The sequence below is a fragment of the Zea mays genome, chromosome 1 (genome assembly GCF_902167145.1).
Source record: "Zea mays cultivar B73 chromosome 1, Zm-B73-REFERENCE-NAM-5.0, whole genome shotgun sequence".
Lineage (NCBI taxonomy): Eukaryota > Viridiplantae > Streptophyta > Magnoliopsida > Poales > Poaceae > Zea > Zea mays.
In genome coordinates, this window is record NC_050096.1 from 48795794 (window position 1) to 48816622 (window position 20829).

At 51.2% G+C, this 20829-nt stretch overlaps 1 protein-coding gene across 4 annotated transcripts in view; it reads right to left on the reverse strand.

Annotated features, from left to right (window-relative positions):
- LOC103634553 (lon protease homolog, mitochondrial-like) overlaps window positions 1-20829 on the reverse strand; it is a 46855-nt gene that overhangs the window by 4068 nt on the left and 21958 nt on the right. For all 4 annotated transcript variants that reach the window (XM_008656621.4, XM_008656616.4, XM_008656623.3 and 1 more), the window contains 4 exons: window positions 2787-2917; window positions 2611-2715; window positions 2310-2423; window positions 746-913 (listed from right to left, as the gene is read on the reverse strand). In XM_008656621.4, coding sequence (XP_008654843.1) covers window positions 746-913; window positions 2310-2423; window positions 2611-2715; window positions 2787-2917 — 518 coding nt within the window. The remainder of the gene's footprint in view (window positions 1-745; window positions 914-2309; window positions 2424-2610; window positions 2716-2786; window positions 2918-20829) is intronic.

Here is a 20829-nt window from a genome sequence, read left to right on the forward strand (position 1 = left end):
CTCTGACTTTTCTCGAAACATCATCCCGATAGGTGGTTTCATTGGTTACTTCATTACTTGTGATAAACCTTAGTTCATCAATGTGGTAAGCACCGCGGAGAGGATAGCTGGGTGGTGGCAGATAACGGGAAGGGACTAAGATTGGGATGAGGTTACCTGGGCTGGTGAACAGTGCCAGTGCCAGTGCCGTGTCATTTTTTGGTGGGTGGGTGTTGCCAGCAGGGGGGGTTGTGCACCAGGGTTTGTCTCTAGCCGACAGCTTGCACGCCTATGGAGCTAACCGTTAGTCTATGTCTCTATGAAAGTGTTTGTATTTACTAACAAAATTTTAGTTGTACAAAATAAGATTGTTCTATTACTAAGAAATCCTTATTAAGCCCTGTTTGGGGATCTGTAGCTTTTCCAAAAGCGCCTCCTGGAAAATCCTTATTAAGCTCTGAGGAAGCTTCTCTGCTTTTACTAAAAATTGCAGCTTTTAGAGCTTTTGTCTGCTTGATGAAGTGTTTTTGGTTTTTCGGGAAACAAAAGCTGCAAGAAGCTCCCCCAAACAGGGCCAGGGATGCCAATGGCTTGTGCTTTGCTTGTGTTGACTGGACAATGAACTAGTTGCTTGTGATTCGGCTCTGCTAGACTGATTCTCTGTGCAACATTTGTAGAATACTAAACAAATCATTTTTTACACTAATACATTTTTGAAGAGCTTTCCCTTAGTGTTCTGAAAAAAGTCTAGAAAAGCATCATATACCTGCTCAGGCTTGATGCCACAGGCCTCCCTTGTCTTCTTTTCTAAATAATTCCTAGCAATATGCATCTTCTCATCAGTTATATAACCGGCAATAGCAATGATTTCCATCCTGTCCAGTAGAGGGCTTGGTATCATCTCAATGACATTTGCAGTGCAAACAAAAAGAACCTAATTTCACATAAAGACAGATGTCAACCTATAATAAAATTAACTCGAGTAATGTCCACATTAAATGGAAAGCTTATCGGTAAAGTTTCTCACAAGGATAAAAAACAACTGTACTGTAATTATCCAATCATGATAACAAGGTTAAAACATGCTCACGGCTCTTCTTTTTTAGAAAATGGAGTTGTTTCTGGCCTCTGCGACGGCACACAGGTGCTCACTGTTCATGGAGGCTTAACAATAAATAGATTGTAGAATAGAAACAACTTAGGTGTTGTTTGGTTCACGAAATGTAACGTAAAGGGTAATGGTAATGGTTTCCACTCGATTACTGACGGTAACAAGTTTGAATAGTCCGGTATCAATTTTTAGTATGGTATCTGATTACGATTGGACTAAAACAAACATGATTTAACGTTATCACTTACCCATTACGTTACAAATATTTGAACCAAACGGTACCTTAATAAGGTATACCTATGGTATACTCGTACAATTGCGGCAGTATGCAGTAAGCTACAGCCAGGAGATAGTGGTTAAGAATGTAGAATTATATCCCCTGATTATGAACTTATTTGTATTCCTTGTCACACACTCACACCACATTATGGGGATCTTTACATATACACTGCCACTACACAGAATGTAACCTGTCCTTTTTAACTCCAATCTTTCACCATTTTGTCGCCCCTTTGCCAATCCTGTTCGCTTTGTTCTTTCCTTCATTCATAAGCCATGGAGGCCGGTGCTGGAAGAATACCCATAATAACAACAACTATATCCAAGCAAAGTGCAGCCTCTACAACCACCCACCAAGTCCAAGAACAAGGCCTATGCCACAGCCATCGTCTCCGAGAAAAGAGGCCTCAACTACCACTGTTCACTCTTGTGCAATGCTGTCGTAAACTCGTAACGGATGTGAGATCCAGTGACGACCACATGAGAGAAAGAAGATGTAGGAACAAAATAAACTGAGGTTCAGGCGCGCCTGTTCTTTTGTCTGACTGGGTTGGGCTTCGGCCTTGGAAACTCCAAGCTTGACTGGGTTGATCTTATTGTTTTTAATAGTCTGAGGCGCAACTATACTTAACAAGGGGCAGCTTTGTCAAGGTGGGAAGCGGGGACTTAGAAGGTGAGAGACCAAGTCATCAATAAAGGCAAAATACAGAGGATACAGTTTTGGATTGCAAAAAAATGAATTATCATCTATGTAGGGGTAATCACGAAATGTCATTCTATAGAATGGCAGATACTAAGTCCCTAGGTTTACGGTGTTATTGTCTGGAATGAATTTTTTTTAGCAGATAGAGAATGAAATGTTGAATTAAATTTCAATTGGAAGTGACCATAACAAATTGAGCAGCTAAAAGAGAATCACTTATTGAAGTCCTGGACCAACCTTGGATAAGTCAACAGGGGCATCTAGATAGTGATCAAGAAAGTTAGCATTCTGTTCAGGATCAAAAAGTTCCAATAGTGCACTGGCTGGATCACCTGAATGCCCTTTCCCAAGCTGGAGGCAGGAAACAACACAACCAGTAAGGTAGCATACAATAACCCAGATTACCATATGAACCATGAAAATTGCTGTATAAAATAAATATTGTACACCATATAACAGCAAGTGAAATATAATGGCACTTCAGTTCCTAAAATGAAGCAATGATAGTGACTGTTAAGTCAATGATGTGCATGAATACCTTGTCAATCTCATCTATCAAAACTAGAGGATTTGCTGTTCCTACTGATCTCAAACACTGAACGATCTTCCCTGGCATTGCCCCAACATATGTCCGCCTATGACCCTAAAACGGTCTGGAAAGTTTACTTGCGTAGCAACCATGATCTGTTAAGATACATAACATGAATAACAGACCTTAATTTCTGCTACATCGGCCAAACCTCCAACAGAGAATCTGTAGAACTTCCGGTTTAGTGCACGTGCAATTGAACGTCCAATACTAGTTTTTCCAACTCCAGGTGGCCCAGAAAGACATATGATCTTACCTGCGGTGAAAGAACAGAACAGATATTTATTGCTACAGTTACGAGAAAAATTGTAGAACCAAGTTACATAAAATTGTTGATTCGAATTAACAGGAAGTCAGAAACTAGAGAGTATTACGTAAGGCATAGTTTTTCTTAATGCCTTGAGATCCCAGTTCTCCCTATTAAGTTGCATGCACCAACCAGTTCAATCCAAAAGCTTAAACCGATAAGAAAAGGTAGACAATTTACTTATATTATATTCCAACACTCCCAAAACCAGAACATATATTGAGCATCTGGCCTTGGCACAAAGTGCTAATTCTTCTTATTAGGATTTTCAAGGAAAAGAGAACTAACAAATGGCAAAGTTGTTGAAGGAAAATGTAATATATTTCTAGAAAGGATCATGACTTTTGATCGATGTTTGACAACTGACAAGACAAATTATGTAATTTAGTAATTGTTTCAATTAAGACACAATTAGCGTCCATCCTCACGGACAAGAAGACCGCTAAGGATGCCTATGATGCCATCGCCACGACACGCATCGGCAGCAATCGCATCCACAGAGCCACCCAACAAAAGTTGCTTGAGGAGTGGAATTGTCTGGCGTTCTGGCCGGGAGAGGATGTAGACGAATTTGCTCTACGTCTCTCCAGCCTGATAACGATGTACGACAACGATGACATCAAGGAGAAAGTTGTCGATAAGTTCCTTCGCGTCGTCCCCAAGAAATACGCGCAAGTCACATTGGCGATGGAGATGTTGTTGGGTCTCTCAGAGCTGACGAGCAAGGAGGTGGCGGGCGCCTCAAGGCTGTCGATGGCCATGACCAACCACCACCCAACGAGCGGGTCACCATTGGTGGCAAGTTTCTCTTCACCGAAAAGCACTGGCTTGCTCGCCAGAAGAAGCGAAAGAAAGGGAGTCTTCGGGTTTGTCAAGCAATCGCAAGCTGTCAAGGGTGTTAAACCCTCGGGTAGCTAGTCCTCGGCTACGTAGTTTGTAGCCTCGATCCATCTTCTCTGGCGAGGTTAGAACCTTGGCCGAAGGCTTGGTTGAAGACAGAGAGAGATAGGGAAATATATGGATAATATCTGTCTTGACTTCACCAATTGTCCGTTACAGGAATATATGGCCATTGGCCTCAACTAACCAGAGCAACCTGCTCCTTTAATTTAGGAACTAATAATAGAAAACTATCTCTATTTTCCATCTCAGGCACCGGCGGTGATTGCGCCTAGTGTGTCCTCACACGCAACCACCGCACGCTCTACGCGCTTCGCGTCACGGCGCACGCCACGGGCCCGACGATGCCTAGAATACGTGCGCCCGACCATGGCATCCCTCCCCCCATCGAGGAGCAGCTCGTCCTCGAGCTGGAATTCCGGATACTTGATGCGGAACGGCTCGACGTCTTCTCAAGTAGCAGACTTCCAACTTGCCCTTCCACTGGACAAGAACCTGATGCACCCTACGAGCCAAACGGAAATGCCCGGCGCGTTCTGGCTCAGGGGCCCTTGCGCCATGATGCATAGGCGGTAGGGGCGGGGGAGTGGCCGGCGCTGGCCCCTGGAACTTCTTGAGCATCCCCACGTGGAACACGTTGTGAATGCGGGCTCGAGGCGGCAAGGCGAGGCGGACAGTGACGTTGTTGATCAGCTCGGTGATGCGGTACGGCCCGAAGAAGCATGGCTTGAGCTTGCCGGTGACAGCTTGGGGAAGCGATGACGCCACGTGTTGTCGGAGGCGAAGGAGCGCCCAGTCACCCACCTGGTATGTGATGTGGTGGTGCACCTTGTCATAGTGTAGCTTCTGCGTCGCTTGAGCTTGTTCCAGCCGGTAACAAACGTCGGCGAGGAACTCTTTGCGCTCCTCCATGCTCTTGGCGACAGCAGCCACCCTCGTATCCCCTGGTTCATATGACTGGATGGATGGCGGATCACGGCCGTAGACGACGCGGAAGGGCGTGTCCCGCGGCGAAGTTTGGTAGGCGGTATTGAAGACGAACTCCGCCTAGGGCAGCCAGCGTAGCCACTGGCATGGCATGTCCCCTGTGAGGCACCACATGTACATGATGATGACGCGGTTGGCCGCCTCCGATTGCCCATTCGACTGTGGATGGAACGCCGCAGTCATGTGCAGCATGGTACCCATCAAGCGCATGAGCTCACGCCAAAACGTGGATGTGAAGACCGAGTCCATGTCTGACACCATGGACTGAGGCACACCGTGTAGTCAATCGATGCCGATGAAGAATGCTTGAGCGACAGACTCGGCGGAGTACAGGGGCGGCAGTGGATGAAATGGCAATACTTGCTGAACATGTCCACCACGGTCAGTATAACAGACTTGCCACGGATGCGGGGCAGCGCTTCAATGAAGTTGAGGGCAATGTCAGTCCAAACGCCCTGAGGCACCGGCAGAGGAAGTAGGAGGCTAGCCGGGTGCAAGTGCTCGGACTTGTACCGCTGACAGACAATGCACGTGCACACCAAGTCCTGCACGAGCTGCTTCATGTTAGGAAAATGGAAGTCGTGCCACAGACAGTGCAGCGTGCACTAAACACCCTCGTGGTCGTCCTCGTAGACTGCCACCATGATCTCTTGGACCAAGGGAGAGGCCGGTGGGATGTAGAGTCGCCCGGCAAACTAGTGCCGCGGCGACCGACCAGGGCACTCGACAGGAGTCGGTGCTGATGTCCTCACGAATGGCGACGAGAGCTGGTTGATGTGTTGTGCTTGGCGAAGACGGTCGATGAACTTGAAACGCAGTGCTGAGAGTGCGAGGAGCGCCCCCTCCTCCGTGTCACGCTGGGACAGTGCGTCGGCCACGACGTTCGCCGCACCCGGCTTGTACTCGACGGTGAAGTCGAAGCCCAGGAGCTTCCCTACCCAGTGGTGTTGTGGGATGGTGGCCAAGTGCTGGTCCAACAAGTACTTCAAGCTGTAGTGGTCCGTCTTGACGAGGAAGCGGCGGCTCCACAGGTGCGGCATCCACAGGCATACAGCGTGGACCAAGCCGATGAGCTCCCGTTCGTACGCGGCGAGGGCGTGGTAGCAGGGTGCCACGGGGCGACTGAAGAAGGCGATCGAGTGCCCTTCTTGAATGAGCACCACCCCAAAACCATGGGACGAGGCATCACACTCGAGTACGAAGGTCTTGGTGAAGTTCGGCATGGCTAGGATGGGGGCTATGGTGACCGCGGCCTTGAGCGCGGCAAAACTCGCGGCTGCCTCCTCACCCCAAGTGAAGCGTCCTTCTTGAGGAGAGTGGTCGGCGGCGCTGCGACGGAGTCGTATGTGTACGAACTTGCAGTAATAGTCCGCCAAGCCGAGGAACCCGCGCACCGCTCACGTAGAGCGAGGCATCGGTCAATCGTGAATGGTCTGCACCTTGGTCAGGTCCATGGCGACGCCTACCTCCGAGATGATGTGGCACCGGTGAAAGAGAAATGTGCCCTTGGGTCATTTCTAAGTATTTTGGTGATTTAGTGTCCAACACAAGTGCTTAAGTGATAAACTATGTCAAAGGATGGATAAGGTGCAAATCAATACAAAGATATGATTCTAGACTTAGTACATTGGTTTTTGTGTACTAACATGCTTGTCTAAGTGTTAGAATCAGAGAAAATGCAATTGAAAAAGAGTGGCTCGAAGCAGCCAAGAGTCTGCTCAGACTGGGTGCACCGGACTGTCCGGTGGTGCACCGGACAGTGTCCGGTGCGCCAGGCTGGCATCTGCGAACTTGCTGCTCTCGGGACTTCGTCGGCGGTGTACGGCTAAAAATCACCGGATTGTCCGGTGGTGCACCGGACTGTCCGGTGAGCCAACAGTCAGTCGGGCCAACGGTCGGCCGAAGAATCCGCGCGCGACGCGTGGCAAGTGTCAACGGTCGGATGGGGCACCGGACTGTCCGGTGTGCACCGGACAGTGTCCGATGCGCCAACGGCTCCAGGACTGCAACGGTCGGCTTCGCCACATAAGGAAAAAGATCTGCACCGGACAGTGTCCGGTGCGCCAGGCGACAGAAGGCAAGAATTGCCTTCCTGGAATGCTCTCAACGGCTCCTAGCTGCCTTGAGGCTATAAAAGAGACCCCTAGGCGTATGGAGGAATACACCCAAGCATTCTCTAAGCATTCCTAAGCACCAAGACTTCGATTCCGCGCATTTGATTCTTTGCGATAGCAATTAGAGCTCCATTTGAGTTGTGAACTCGCCGGGTTGTGTTGTGAGCTCTTGTTGTGACTTGTGTGCGTGTTGGTACTCTGATTTCGTGTCTTGTGTGCGTTGCTCATCCCTCCCTTACTCCGTGCTTCTTTGTGAACATTAAAGTGTAAGGGCGAGAGGCTCCAAGTTGTGGAGATTCCTCGCAAACGGGATATAGTAAAGTGAAAGCAAAACACCGTGGTATTCAAGTGGGCCTTTGGACCGCTTGAAAGGGGTTGATTGCAACCCTCGTCCGTTGGGACGCCACAACGTGGAGTAGGCAAGTGTTGGACTTGGCCGAACCACTAGATAAACCACTGTGCCATCTCTGTGTTGATCTCTTTGTGGTTATCGTGTTGTGCAAGCTCTCCTCTCTAGCCACTTGGCTTAACTGTCCTAACTCCTAATCAAGTTTTGTGGATTAAGTTTCAAGTTTTTACAGGATCACCTATTCACCCCCCCTCTAGGTGCTCTCAATTGGTATCAAAGCCGTTCTCTTCAAGAAAGGGACTAATCGCCCGAAGAGATGGATCCTAAGGGCAAGGGGATTGTGATCAATGATAAGGAGAAGGAGTCCTTCGTCAACGAGCCGAAAGATGACAAGCCTACCGACTCGGGCTCGGGCCACAAACGAAAAGATGGAAAGAAGAAGACAAGGCGCATCAAGGAGATCGTTTACTACGACGACAGCGACGAATCTTCCTCTTCCCAAAAGGACGACGACAACGACTACGAGAAAAAGAAGACGGTTAACTCAAACTTCTCTTTCGATTATTCTCGTATTCCGCATAGTTCAAATGCACATCTGCTTTCCATTCCTCTTGGCAAACCCCCTCACTTTGATGGAGAGGACTACGGATTTTGGAGTCACAAAATGCGTAGTCACTTGTTCTCTCTTCATCCCAGCATATGGGAGATAGTCGAGAGTGGAATGAAATTTGATAGTACTGATAGTCCCATGTTCATTAATGAGCAAATTCACAAGAATGCACAAGCTACTACTGTTCTTCTAGCTTCCTTATGCAGGGACGAATACCATAAGGTGAGCGGCTTGGATAACGTCAAGCAGATCTGGGACACCCTCAAGATCTCACATGAGGGGAACGACGTCACCATGCTCACCAAGATGGAATTGGTGGAAGGCGAACTTGGGAGATTCGCAATGATCACGGGCGAGGAGCCAACCCAAACGTACAACCGGCTCAAGACCTTCGTCAACAAAATAAGGAGCTATGGAAGCACGCGATGGACGGACCACGACGTCGTCCGCCTAATGCTAAGGTCCTTTACCGTCCTTGATCCACATCTTGTGAACAATATTCGTGAGAATCCTAGGTACACAAAGATGACGCCCGAGGAGATCCTTGGAAAGTTTGTAAGCGGGCGGATGATGATCAAGGAGGCAAGATACGTCGACGATGCGTTGAATGGCCCAATCCAAGAGCCTCAAACTATTGCTCTCAAGGCAACAAGGAGCAAGGAGGCGCTACCTAGCAAGGTGGCGCAAGTTGAGGCGGCCGGGCTTAATGATGAAGAGATGGCCCTCATCATCAAGCGCTTCAAGACGGCGTTAAAGGGTCGCAAGGGGCAGCCTAACAAGAACAAGACGAAGGGGAAGCGCTCATGCTTCAAATGTGGTAAGATTGGTCATTTTATCGCTAATTGTTCCGATAATGATAGTGACCAGGAACAAGGGAACAAGAGGAAAAAAAGAAAGCTTACAAGAAGGCTAAGGGCGAGGCACATCTTGGCAAGGAGTGGGACTCGGATTGTTCGTCGTCTGACTCCAACAACGAAGGACTCGCCGCCACCGCCTTCAACAAATCGGCCCTCTTCCCCAACGAGCGTCACACATGCCTCATGGCGAAGGAGAAGAAGGTATGTACTAGGAATACTACTTATGCTTCTTCAAGTGAGGATGAATCTAGTGATGATGATGAAATAGATTATTCATGCTTATTCAAGGGCCTAGATAGAACCAAGGTTGATAAAATTAATGAATTAATTGATGCCTTTAATGATAAGAATAGGCTATTAGAAAAGCAAGAGGATCTTTTGTATGAAGAACATGATAAGTTTGTAGAGGCACAAAAATCCCTTGCTTTAGAAATTAAAAGGAATGAAATGCTTTCTTTTGAATTGTCTACATGCCGTGACTCTATTTCTAGCTTAAAGAGCATAAATGATGATTTGAATGCTAAGTTAGAAATAGCAAATAAATCAACATCTTGTGTAGAACATGTTACAATTTGCAATAAGTGTAAAGATTTTGAGGTTGATGCTTGTAGTGAACACCTAGTTTGCATTTCTAAATTAAATGATGAAATGGCTAGTCTTAATGCCCAACTTAAGACTAGCAAGAGTGAATTTGACAAGCTAAAATTTGCAAGGGATGCCTACACGATTGGTAGACACCCCTCAATTAAGGATGGTCTTGACTTCAAGAGGGAAGTCAAGAACTTAACAAGCCATAAGGCTTCCATCTCCGCCAAGGAGAAAGAGAAGGCCCCTATGGCTAGTAGTGCTCAAAAGAACCATGCCTTCATGTATCATGATAGGAAACATCCTAGAAATGATTATAGAAGTTATGATGCTTTTGAATCTCACGCCATGGTTGCTTCTAGTTTTTCTACTATGCATGATAGAAATGTGCCTAGGAGAAATGTTGCTCATGTTCCTAGGAAGACTAATGAACCTTCTACAATTTATCATGCTTGCAATGCTTCCTTTGCAATTTGTAGAAAGGATAGAAAGGTGATTGCTAGGAAATTATGGGCAAAATGCAAGGGAGATAAAACTTGCATTTGGGTCCCTAAGGATATTGTCACTAACCTTGTAGGACCCAACAAGAGTTGGGTACCTAAGACCCAAGCCTAAATTTGCCTTGCAGGTTTATGCATCCGGGGGCTCAAGCTGGATTATCGACAGCGGATGCACAAACCACATGACGGGGAAAACAGGATGTTCTCTTCCTACGTCAAGAACAAGGATCTCCAAGATTCAATAATATTCGGTGATGGGAACCAAGGCAAGGTGAAAGGGTTAGGAAAAATTGCTATTTCATCCGAGCACTCTATTTCTAATGTGTTCTTAGTTGAGTCGCTTGGATATAACTTGTTGTCTGTGAGTCAACTCTGTAATATGGGATATAACTGTTTATTCACAAATGTAGATGTGTCTGTCTTTAGAAGAAGTGATGGTTCATTAGCTTTTAAGGGTGTACTAGACGGCAAACTTTATTTAGTTGATTTTGCAAAAGAGGAGGCCGGTCTAGATGCATGCTTAATTGCTAAGACTAGCATGGGCTGGCTGTGACATCGCCGCTTAGCACATGTGGGGATGAAGAACCTTCACAAGCTTCTAAAGGGAGAACACGTGATAGGTCTAACTAATGTTACTTTCGAAAAAGATAGACCTTGTGCAGCTTGTCAAGGAGGTAAACAGGTGGGGAGCTCTCATCATATCAAAAATCTGATGACCACATCAAGACCTTTGGAGATGCTTCATATGGACCTCTTCGGACCCGTCGCCTATCTAAGCATAGGAGGAAGTAAGTATGGTCTTGTTATAGTCGATGATTTTTCCCGCTTCACTTGGGTATTCTTTTTGCAGGATAAATCTGAAACCCAAGGGACCCTAAAGCGCTTCCTAAGAAGAGCTCAAAATGAGTTTGAGCTCAAGGTGAAGAAAATGAGGAGCGACAACGGGTCCGAGTTCAAGAATCTTCAAGTGGAGGAGTACCTTGAGGAGGAAGGGATCAAGCACGAGTTCTCCGCTCCCTACACACCACAGCAAAATGGCGTGGTAGAGAGGAAGAACAGGACGCTCATAGAAGTTGGAATGGAAACCCCTAACCCTAGAGTAGGGTTGGGCAGTGTATTAATAGACCAAATAACTGGGCCAGGCCCATTACATGAGACGGGTATCTAACACCCCCCCGCAGTCACAACTCTACCCTGTACAGATGTTGAGACTGGATCGAAAGTCTAAAAATACACTTGACGGTAACCCCTTGGTGAAAATGTCGGCGAACTGCAGCGTGGTGGGGACGCTGAGAACCCGAACGTCACCGGCAGCGACACGCTCGCGGACGAAGTGCAGGTCGATCTCCATGTGCTTCGTGCGCTGATGCTGCACGGGGTTGGTGGAGAGATATACCGCGCTGACGTTGTCGCAGTAGACGAGGGTGGCGCGCTGGAGGGGACTGTGGAGCTCGTGGAGGAGTTGGCGCAGCCAGGAGGCCTCTGCCACGCCGTTGGCCACGGCACGGTACTCGGCCTCAGCGCTGGAGCGAGAGACGACGTGCTGTCGCTTGGCGGCCCAAGAGACGAGGTTGGCGCCCAGGAACACGGCGTAACCGGAGGTGGACCGGCGCGTGTCGGGACAGCCAGCCCAGTCAGCGTCGGTGTAGACCACGAGCTCCGACGTCGGGGATGGTCGGAGTAGGAGGCCGTAGTCGAGGGAGCCGCGGAGGTAGCGCAGAATCCGCTTGAGCGCGGTGAGATGGGGCTCCCGCGGAGTGTGCATATGCAGGCACACCTGCTGGACGGCGTATGCGATATCGGGTCTGGAGAAGGTGAGGTACTGGAGCGCGCCGGTCAGGCTCCGGTAGGACGTCGCGTCGGCGACCGGAGGCCCGTCGTCCTCAGAGAGCTTCGCCTGAGTGTCGACAGGCGTAGAGCAGGGCTTGCAGTCAGACATGCCAGCCCGCTCCAGGATGTCGATGGCATACTGGCGCTGGTGGAGGAAGAGACCCTGAGGCCGACGCTCGGCGGTGATGCCGAGGAAGTGGTGTAGGGGCCCCAGGTCCTTCATCGCGAACTCCCGCTGAAGGGCGACGGTCGTGCGGTGTAGAAGGTCAGCGGTGGATGCCGTGAGTACAATGTCGTCGACGTAGAGCAGGAGGTAGACAGTGTCGTCGCCGCGCCGGTAGATGAACAGGGACGTGTCCGACTTGGCCTCGACGAAGCCGATGGAGGCCAGGTAGGAGGCGAAGCGACTGTACCAGGCCCGGGGCGCCTGCTTGAGGCCGTACAGGGACCGGTTCAGCCGGCAGACCAGATCCGGACGGTCAGCGTCGACGAAGCCGGTGGGCTGGCTGCAGTAGACAGTCTCCGTCAGAGTGCCATGGAGGAAGGCATTCTTGACATCGAGCTGATGGATCGCCCAGTTGCGGGAGAGGGCGAGGGAGAGGACGGCGCGAACAGTGGCGAACTTGACGACGGGGCTGAAGGTCTCGTCGTAGTCCACTCCGGGGCGCTGTGTGAAGCCCCGAAGGACCCAACGGGCCTTGTAGCGGTCGAGGGAGCCGTCCGAGGTCAGCTTGTGGCGAAAGAGCCACTTGCCGGTGACCACGTTGGTGCCTGGTGGACACGGCACCAGATCCCAGGTGTGGTTGGCCAAGAGGGCCGCGTACTCCTCCTCCATAGCACGACGCCAATGCGGGTCGGCGAGGGCAGTGCGAACGGAGGAGGGCACCGGGGAAGCGTCGGGTGGAGTGCTGGAAGTATCGGCTGCCAGGATCAGCCGGTCGACGGGGCGAAGAACGCCAGCGGCGCGTCGAGTCACCATCGGGTGGACGTGTCCGGGGTCGCGGTGGATGGCGACCGGGTGGTATACGGACGGCTCGGAGCGGACCGCCGGAACGTCGAGAGCGGCAGGTGTGGCCGGCTCGCGGCGGTGATAGACGATGGCGGGGTCGGCGAAGCGGGTCGCGCTCGTCGACGGGCCCGAGTCGGGGGGTGCCGAGGTAGTGGCGTGGCCGCGGCGGTGGTAGACGAGCGTGGGGTTGGCGAAGCGAGCCGGGGTCGACGGGGCCGCGCGTGGCGCAGGCGGGATCGACGGGGCCGCGCGTGGCGCAGGCGGGATCGACGGGGCCACGTGTGGCGCAGGCGTGGCCGACGGGGTTGCGCGTGGCGCAGGTAGGGTCGACGGGGCCGCGCGTGGCGCAGGCATGAGCGTCGTGGCCGCGCGTGGCGCAGGCGGGGTCGACTGGGCCGCGCGTGGCGCGGGAATGGGCGTGAGCTGTGGCGTCGTGGCTGCACGAGGAGCAGGTAACGGCGCAAGACGGGGCGCCGGGGGTGGGGGGGGGAACCGGATCGGACTCGAGGAGGGAGTCAAGATCGGTGGGTGGGGTGGAGCCTGCAAGGGGAAACACATCTTCGTCGAAGACGACGTGACGAGAGATGATGATGCGGTGGGAGGTGAGGTCCAGGCACCGATACCCCTTGTGGTCAGGGGAGTAGCCGAGGAAGAGGCAGCGAGTGGAGCGAGGAGCAAGTTTGTTAGGGGCGGTAGCGGAAATGTTAGGGTAGCAGGCACAGCCGAACACGCGCAGGTGGTGATAGGAAGGGGTTGTGCCATACAGGGCGAAGTGAGGTGTAGGGTGGCTCACCGCCTTCGAGGGAAGACGATTGAGGAGATGCGTGGCGGTATGAAGGGCCTCTGCCCAGTAGGTGGCAGGGAGAGACGCCTGAAAGAGAAGGCAGCGGATCATGTTGGTGGTGGTGCGAATCATGCGCTCGGCCCGGCCGTTCTGAGCAGAGGTGTAGGGACATGAGAGATGCAACTGGACGCCGTGAGTGAGGAAGAAAGACCGGGAGGCATTGTTGTCGAACTCGCGGCCATTGTCACACTGTAGGGCACGGACCGGGCGCCGGAACTGGGTGGATACCCAGGCAAAGAAGTGAGTGAGGGTGGTAAACGTGTCGGACTTCAGCCGAAGGGGGAAAGTCCAAAGGAAATGGGAGTAGTCATCCAGAATGACCAGGTAGTATTTGTAGCCGGAGAGGCTAAGGACAGGGGACGTCCAGAGATCACAGTGGACAAGATCAAAGGCCTGAACAGCCCTGGACGTGGAAGTAGAAAAAGGAAGACGGGAGTGACGGCCGAGCTGACAGGCATGACAGAGGCGCTCAAAAGAGCCCCGAGTATATGATATGTCTGAGTGGCCGGAAAGCTGAGACATGACGTCAGGTCCAGGGTGCCCGAGGCGACGGTGCCAAATGGCGGATGAGGTGGTGGTAGTAGCAAGAGCAGGTGATGTGGTGGTAGTAGTAAGTGCAGGAGATGAGGCTACTCTGGTGTGGGGAGTGGAGGGTAAGTGAAGAGAATAGAGGGGGCCGGAGCTGTCACAGCGAGCGAGCACAGCATGTGTGGGAAGGTGGCGTATGGTGAGACCCCAGGGGTCGAACTCCATAGAGCACTGGTTGTCACTAGTGAAGCGACGAACCGAGAGGAGGGGATGAGTCAGTCCGGGAGCATCAAGGATGTCGTTAAGGCAGAATGGTCCTGGAAGAACCGATGTACCTACTGAGGTGACTGGGAGGGTGGAGCCGTTGCCGACGACGATGGAGGTAGGATGTGAGGGGTGGGGTGGATGAGAGTGGAGTAACGAACTAGTGGTGGGGGTAGTGTGGAAGGAGGCCCCAGAGTCAACCACCCAATCGGTGGTGGTTCGGGGAGGTGGAAGTGGCGGAGGTACGGTGTGAGCGGAGAGGGCCAAAGAAGGTGCCCCAACAGAGAAACTAGGAAGGGAGGGAGATGACACGGGCTCAACCGCGAGGGAGGCGATCGCAGCACGTGGGAAGACAAGCGGTCCAGGCACGTGACGGCCCGCCTGAGGGTGGACCTCGACGCAGTCCCGAAGAATAGGGTTCCAGACAGGATCGAAGGACACGAACATGCCCCGGATGAGCTGGCCGTCGTGGAGGAGGACACGCACAGTCACGAGAGCGGCGGGCGAGGTAAAGCTCATGTATGGCGGGGAGGACGCCATGGAACCGGTGAGGGAGGAGACAACGCTGGTAGGAGTAGCGCAGCGGCACGATTAGTGAGGAGGGAGAGGAGGCCGCGGCGGGGAGCGCACGTGGCAGGGAGGCTGGTGAAGCACGGGCGTGTGGAGGCGGCGCCGACACGCAGGGCGAGGAGGGACTGTGGGGTGGACAGAGCGCGGGGGAGGGTGCGGTACGCGCTCTGCTGCGGGCTTGCGAACCCTACTGCGGCGCGGCGAGGAGTGAGGCGGGAATGGAGGCGGAGATGGGCGGCTGGGGACCGGGGCAGAGATGTGGAGGGGCCGGACGCGGCGGGATCCCGGCGAGGAGAGGCCGGGCGCAGAGGGATCCGGCACAGGGCGGCCGCTGCGGCAGGGCGTCGCGACGCGACGGGGCAGAGGGCACGCACGGCGCGGGTCTGGGCGCCGGTCGCGGCGCGCTGGCGTGCCTGGGGTCGAGCGCGACGGGGTCACGGCGGCAAGCGGCTGGGCGCGCAGGGAGCGGCCCGGTCGGGCCGCGGCAGGGGCGTCGGCCGCCGGTGATGGGCACAGGGCGCGGGGGCGCTGCTCGCGCCGCCACCAGGGCCGCCGGCGGCTTGGGGAAGGGGAGGAGCCGCGCGCCGCCGGTGGAAGGGCCGGGCGGAGGCGGCCGGCAGCAGGGAGGCCGACGGCCAGAGAGGGACGCCCGGCGGGGGAGCAGCCCGGCGGCTGAGGGTGGGAGGAAAAAAAAATTTGGCTTTGGTACCAAGTTGAAATGGAAACCCCTAACCCTAGAGTAGGGTTGGGCAGTGTATTAATAGACCAAATAACTGGGCCAGGCCCATTACATGAGACGGGTATCTAACAATAGACATGGCGAGGACGATGCTTGGAGAGTTCAAGACCCCCGAGCGGTTTTGGTCGGAAGCCGTGAACACGGCTTGTCACGCCATCAACCGGGTCTACCTTCACCGCCTCCTCAAGAAGACTTCGTATGAGCTTCTAACCGGTAACAAACCCAATGTTTCGTATTTCCGAGTTTTTGGGAGTAAATGCTACATTCTAGTGAAGAAGGGTAGGAATTCAAAGTTTGCTCCCAAAGCTGTAGAAGGGTTTTTGTTAGGTTATGACTCAAATACAAAGGCGTATAGGGTCTTCAACAAATCATCGGGTTTGGTTGAAGTCTCTAGCGACGTTGTATTTGATGAGACTAATGGCTCTCCAAGAGAGCAAGTTGTTGATCTTGATGATGTAGATGAAGAAGACGTTCCAACGGCCGCAATGCGCACCATGGCGATTGGAGATGTGAGGCCACTGGAACAAAAGGAGCAAGATCAACCTTCTTCCTCAACAATGGTGCATCCCCCAACTCAAGAAGATGAACAGGTTCATCAAGAGGAGGCATGTGATCAAGGGGGAGCACAAGATGATCATTTAATGGAGGAAGAAGCACAACCAGCACCTCCAACCCAAGTTCGAGCGACGATTCAAAGGAATCATCCCGTCCACCAAATATTGGGTGACATAAGCAAGGGAGTAACTACTCGTTCTCGATTAGTTAATTTTTGTGAGCATTACTCCTTTGTCTCTTCTATTGAGCCTTTCAGGGTAGAAGAGGCCTTCCTAGATCCGGACTGGGTGTTGGCCATGCAGGAGGAGCTCAACAACTTCAAGAGGAATGAAGTTTGGACACTGGTGCCGCGTCCCAAGCAAAACGTTGTAGGAACCAAGTGGGTGTTCCGCAACAAACAGGACGAGCACGGGGTGGTGACGAGGAACAAGGCTCGACTTGTGGCAAAAAGTTATGCCCAAGTCGCAGGTTTGGACTTTGAGGAGACTTTTGCTCCTGTGGCTAGGCTAGAGTCTATTCGTATATTGCTAGCATATGCCGCTCACCATTCTTTCAGGTAGTTCCAAATGGATGTGAAGAGCGTTTTACTCAACGGGCCAATCAAGGAGGAGGTGTACGTGGAGCAACCCCCTGGCTTCGAGGATGAACGGTACCCCGACCACGTATGTAAGTTCTCTAAGGCGCTCTATGGACTTAAGCAAGCCCCAAGAGCATGGTATGAATGCCTTAGAGACTTTTTAATTGCTAATGCTTTTAAGGTTGGGAAAGCCGATCCAACTCTTTTTACTAAGACTAGTGATGGTGATCTTTTTGTGTGCCAAATTTATGTCGATGACATAATATTTGGTTCTACTAACCAAAAGTCGTGTGAAGAGTTTAGCAGGGTGATGACTCAAAAGTTTGAGATGTCAATGATGGGCGAGTTGAACTACTTCCTTGGGTTCCAAGTGAAGCAACTCAAGGACGGCACCTTCATCTCCCAAACGAAGTACACGCAAGACTTGGTCAAGCGATTTGGGATGAAGGACGCCAAGCCCGCAAAGACTCCAATGGGAACCGACGGACACACCGACCTCAACAAAGGAGGTAAGTCCGTTGATCAAAAGGCATACCGATCTATGATAGGGTCTTTACTTTATTTATGTGCTAGTAGACCGGATATTATGCTTAGCGTATGCATGTGTGCTAGATTTCAATCCGATCCAAGGGAGTGTCACTTAGTGGCTGTGAAGCGAATTTTTAGATATTTAGTCGCTACGCCTTGCTTCGGAATCTGGTATCCAAAGGGGTCTACCTTTGACTTAATTGGATATTCAGACTCCGACTATGCTGGATGTAAGGTCGATAGGAAGAGTACATCGGGGATGTGTCAATTCTTAGGAAGGTCCCTGGTGTCGTGGAGTTCCAAGAAACAAACCTCTGTTGCCCTATCCACTGCTGAGGCCGAGTATGTTGCCGCAGGACAGTGTTGCGCGCAACTAATTTGGATGAGGCAAACCCTCAGGGACTTTGGCTACAATCTGAGCAAAGTCCCAATCCTATGTGATAATGAGAGTGCTATCCGCATGGCGGATAATCCTGTTGAACACAGCCGCACAAAGCACATAGACATCCGGCATCACTTTTTGAGAGACCACCAGCAAAAGGAAGATATCAAAGTGTTTCATGTTAGCACCGAGAACCAGCTAGCCGATATCTTTACCAAGCCTTTAGATGAGAAGACCTTTTGCAGGCTGCGTAGTGAGCTAAATGTCTTAGATTCGCGGAACTTGGATTGATTTGTAGCATACAATGTGTATTATGCTTTGATCATGTTCTCTTATGCATTCTGTTTATGGTGCTCAAGTTGTACTCATGATCCCTGGACCTCACAAGTCCATTTGTAAGTGATGCACTTATTTAGGGGGAGTCATGCTACAACTTGACCCTTTGAGACTAACTGTGTGTTTGAGTTTACCTGATTTAGTCTCAAAGGTGGATTGAAAGGGAAATGTGAACTTGGACCATGCACGACTTCCACTGCACTCCGATGAGAGGGTAACTCACTCCAAGTTCATCTCCATCTTCTTATTGCCTTTGTACTCCTATTTGAAGATTTTGGTGAGGCAATGAGGTTTAAGAGCCAAGATTGATCCCGTTTTGGTGCTTGATGCCAAAGGGGGAGAAAATAAGGCCAAAGCAAGATATTGATCAGCTACCACTTGAGAATTTTGAAAAAATAGAGTTAGAGTTTTTGTTTGTCAAAATACTCTTGTTTGTCTCTTATTGTCAAAAGTTAGTCTCTTGTGGGGAGAAGGCTTAATTATGGGAAAAAGGGGGAGTTTTTGAAATCTTTGATCAATTTCTCTTGGAACAACTCTTGTTATGTCTCAACAAGTGTGTTTGACTTAGAGATAGGAAATTGAAGTTGATTTGCAAAAACAAACCAAGTGGTGGCAAAGAATGATCCATATATGCCAAATTTGATTCAAAACAAATTTGTGTTCTCATTTGAATTGATGTTGCACTTCTTTTAGTTGCTTTATGTTGTGTTGGCATAAATCACCAAAAAGGGGGAGATTGAAAGGGAAATGTGCCCTTGGGCCATTTATAAGTATTTTGGTGATTTAGTGTCCAACACAAGTGCTTAAGTGATAAACTATGTCAAAGGATGGATAATGTGCAAATCAATACAAAGGTATGATTCTAGACTTAGTACATTGGTTTTTGTGTACTAACATGCTTGTCTAAGTGTTAGAATCAGAGAAAATGCAATTGAAAAAGAGTGGCTCAAAGCAGCCAAGAGTCTGCTCAGTCTGGGTGCACCGGACTGTCCGGTGGTGCACCGGACAGTGTCCGGTGCGCCAGGCTGGCATCTGCGAACTTGCTGCTCTCGGGACTTCGTCGGTGGCGTACGGCTAAAAATCACCGGACTGTTCGGTGAGCCAACAGTCAGCCGAGCCAACGGTCGGCCGAAGAATCCGCGCGCGACGCGTGGCAAGTGTCAACGGTCGGATGGGGCACCGGACTGTCCGGTGTGCACCGGACAGTGTCCGGTGCGCCAACGGCTCCAGGACTGCAACGGTCGGCTTCGCCAAATAAGGAAAGAGATCCGCACCGGACAGTGTCCGGTGGTGCACCGGACTGTCCGGTGCGCCAGGCGACAGAAGGCAAGAATTGCCTTCCTGGAATGCTCTCAACGGCTCCTAGCTGCCTTGGGGCTATAAAAGAGACCCCTAGGCGTATGGAGGAATACACCCAAGCATTCTCTAAGCATTCCTAAGCACCAAGACTTCGATTCCGCGCATTTGATTCTTTGCGATAGCAATTAGAGCTCCATTTGAGTTGTGAACTCGTCGGGTTGTGTTGTGAGCTCTTGTTGTGACTTGTGTGCGTGTTGGTACTCTGATTTCGTGTCTTGTGTGCGTTGCTCATCCCTCCCTTACTCCGTGCTTCTTTGTGAACATTAAAGTGTAAGGGCGAGAGGCTCCAAGTTGTGGAGATTCCTCGCAAACGGGATATAGTAAAGTGAAAGCAAAACACCGTGGTATTCAAGTGGGTCTTTGGACCGCTTGAAAGGGGTTGATTGCAATCCTCGTCCGTTGGGACGCCACAACGTGGAGTAGGCAAGTGTTGGACTTGGCCGAACCACGAGATAAACCACTGTGCCATCTCTGTGTTGATCTCTTTGTGGTTATCGTGTTGTGCAAGCTCTCCTCTCTAGCCACTTGACTTAATTGTCCTAACTCCTAATCAAGTTTTGTGGATTAAGTTTCAAGTTTTTACAGGATCACCTATTCACCCCCCCCCCTCTAGGTGCTCTCAACCGGTCAATCGTGAATTTCCCTATCTCTCTCTGTCAAGGGCCCTCGGGTAGCTAGACCTCCCTACAAAGTTCTAGCCTCGATCCGTCTTCTCTGGCGAGGTTAGACCCTTGGTCAAAGGCTTGGTTGAAGACAGAGAGAGATAGGGAAATATATGGACAATATCTTTCTTGACTTCACCAATTGTCTATTACAGGAATATATGGCCATCAGCCTCAACTAACCAAAGCAACCTGCTCCTTTAATTTACGAACTAATAATAGAAAGATATCTCTAGTTTCCATCTCAGGCACTGACGGTGATCGTGCCCAGTGCGTCCTCGCGCGCGCCCACCGCACGCTCTATGCGCTCCGCGTCGCGGCGCCCGTCACGGGCTCAGCGACACTTGGAATACATGCGCCCGACCATGACATAAGTGTTGGCTGCGAAGAGGGACAAGGCTTCTCGGGCGCATGGAGGTGTTGAACTGCTGATGGTGGTGCAGACAGTGAGCGCAATGCTACCCGAGATGACACCTGCCTTAACTGTGGCAAGACTAATCATTGGGCCCAAGACTGCCGACAGGCAAAGCATGGCAGTCAGGCACATGTTGTGTGAGTGCATGAGTGATGAGTAAGCTCTGTTCCTATTAAACATGAGCATTGAGTTGCACTCCCCTCTCGCATTGGTCGTCGCCGCTCTTCTCCACCTCGACAAGCCACACACCCACATCATCCTTGCCAACAGTTCTAGTGACGACAAGATCAACGGATGGTACCTTGACACACTAGTGCCACCCACCACATGACCATACAGAAAGAGTACTCCTCTGACCTGG